General features: G+C 37.7%; 1 protein-coding gene across 1 annotated transcript in view; it reads left to right on the top strand.

Annotated features, from left to right (window-relative positions):
* The first annotated feature begins 632 nt into the window (after positions 1-632).
* LOC107560191 (vascular endothelial growth factor receptor 1-like) overlaps positions 633-1333 on the top strand; it is a 1791-nt gene continuing 1090 nt past the window's right edge. Inside the window, exons 1-2 of the mRNA XM_016244303.1 lie at positions 633-726; positions 875-1201. Of these exons, the coding sequence (XP_016099789.1) occupies positions 666-726; positions 875-1201 (388 nt within the window). The 5' untranslated portion in view covers positions 633-665. The remainder of the gene's footprint in view (positions 727-874; positions 1202-1333) is intronic.

The following is a 1333-nucleotide window of genomic DNA, read 5'->3' as shown; positions in this document are numbered from 1 at the left end:
TTACATTTAAGCGTCAACAAAAATACATATTAGTAGTGAAATCTTCTTGAATCCGAGTGTATATTGTTGTGGAGAAACTCGGTTCGCTCTCAGAGGAATCAGTCGAGACTCTGAGTTCCAGAAGCCTAAATTAGACTTTATTGCACAAAGACAACAAAGCAGAGATGCCAGCAGTTCATCTGTGTGTATGTTACTCCCCTTACATTCCACATTTATTTATTAGCTCTTTCTTTTAAAGAACAATTCATCTTTAATTGTAGGATCTTACTTGTTGGTCTATTATCCTTTTATTTAACCCTTTCCAGGAGCCCGGAGACACATATATTACACATCAGCTGCCAAGGGTTTTTGTGTGAAACGTACGCATTACTCATCCTTTTACCTTCATACAGTTACAGTCACGTACACCATGAGGACTTCAAAATGCATCTGGCTTTCATAATATCAAAACAACTTCTACAAATGTCTTTTATAGGATAAATAACATATTTCATCAATATTTACAGGAGAAATATGAAGCAACACTTCTGGCACAACGTCACTATAGCAGCTCTAAACACTCAGTCTGTAGATGAGAGGAAGTGAAGAAACACAGGAGGAGCTGATAGTATTTAAAGAAAGAGTTGAGAGCATATAATGAAGAGGAAGACTGAGAGAAAGAGAAAATGTCTGATGAGTGTCATCTGTGTCTGCTGGGACTGATCGTTCTCTCTTCACTTCTCACAGGTAAAGAAATCAATAGTTTATTCTGGAGAGTGTGTTTTTTGCATTAAATGAGGAAAAAAAAACTATGATTGGAATCGTATGCTTTTTTCTTTTCTTTGCTGGTATTAATATATAGTATAATGATCAGTCAGATGTTCTTGTGTTTCAGGTACCAGTGGAGTGGATGAGACTCATGTGTTCATCAGTTCTGGTGAAGATGTCCGTCTGCTCTGTAATAATGCTCTTCATGACTGCACATCAACTGTATGGATCTATAACAGATTCAGAGATTCAGCAGCAGTTGAACTGATTGGTTTAGGGAAAAAGAAGAAAACCACAGAGAGACATGAGAGACTGAGTCTGGGGTCTGACTGCTCTCTGAACATCAAGAACATCTCAACAGAAGATTATGGATCTTACACCTGCCAACAATGGACAGATGTGAAAGGAGAACAACAAGGACCTGATGCTCGTGTTTATCTGCATGTTCTTAATGGTTATTTTATGATTATGTGGTCAATTGAAAAAGGTGATGATTATTAATCACCATGATGATTGAAGAGTCTGTGATTTGTTATTTTGTGTTTCAGTCTCTTCATCCTCCCTCCTCCTCATCCTCACAGACTGC

Source organism: Sinocyclocheilus grahami, unplaced genomic scaffold (assembly GCF_001515645.1).
Source record: "Sinocyclocheilus grahami isolate Dianchi unplaced genomic scaffold, SAMN03320097.WGS_v1.1 scaffold714.1, whole genome shotgun sequence".
NCBI lineage: Eukaryota > Metazoa > Chordata > Actinopteri > Cypriniformes > Cyprinidae > Sinocyclocheilus > Sinocyclocheilus grahami.
This window is presented reverse-complemented; position numbering and strand designations above follow the sequence as displayed.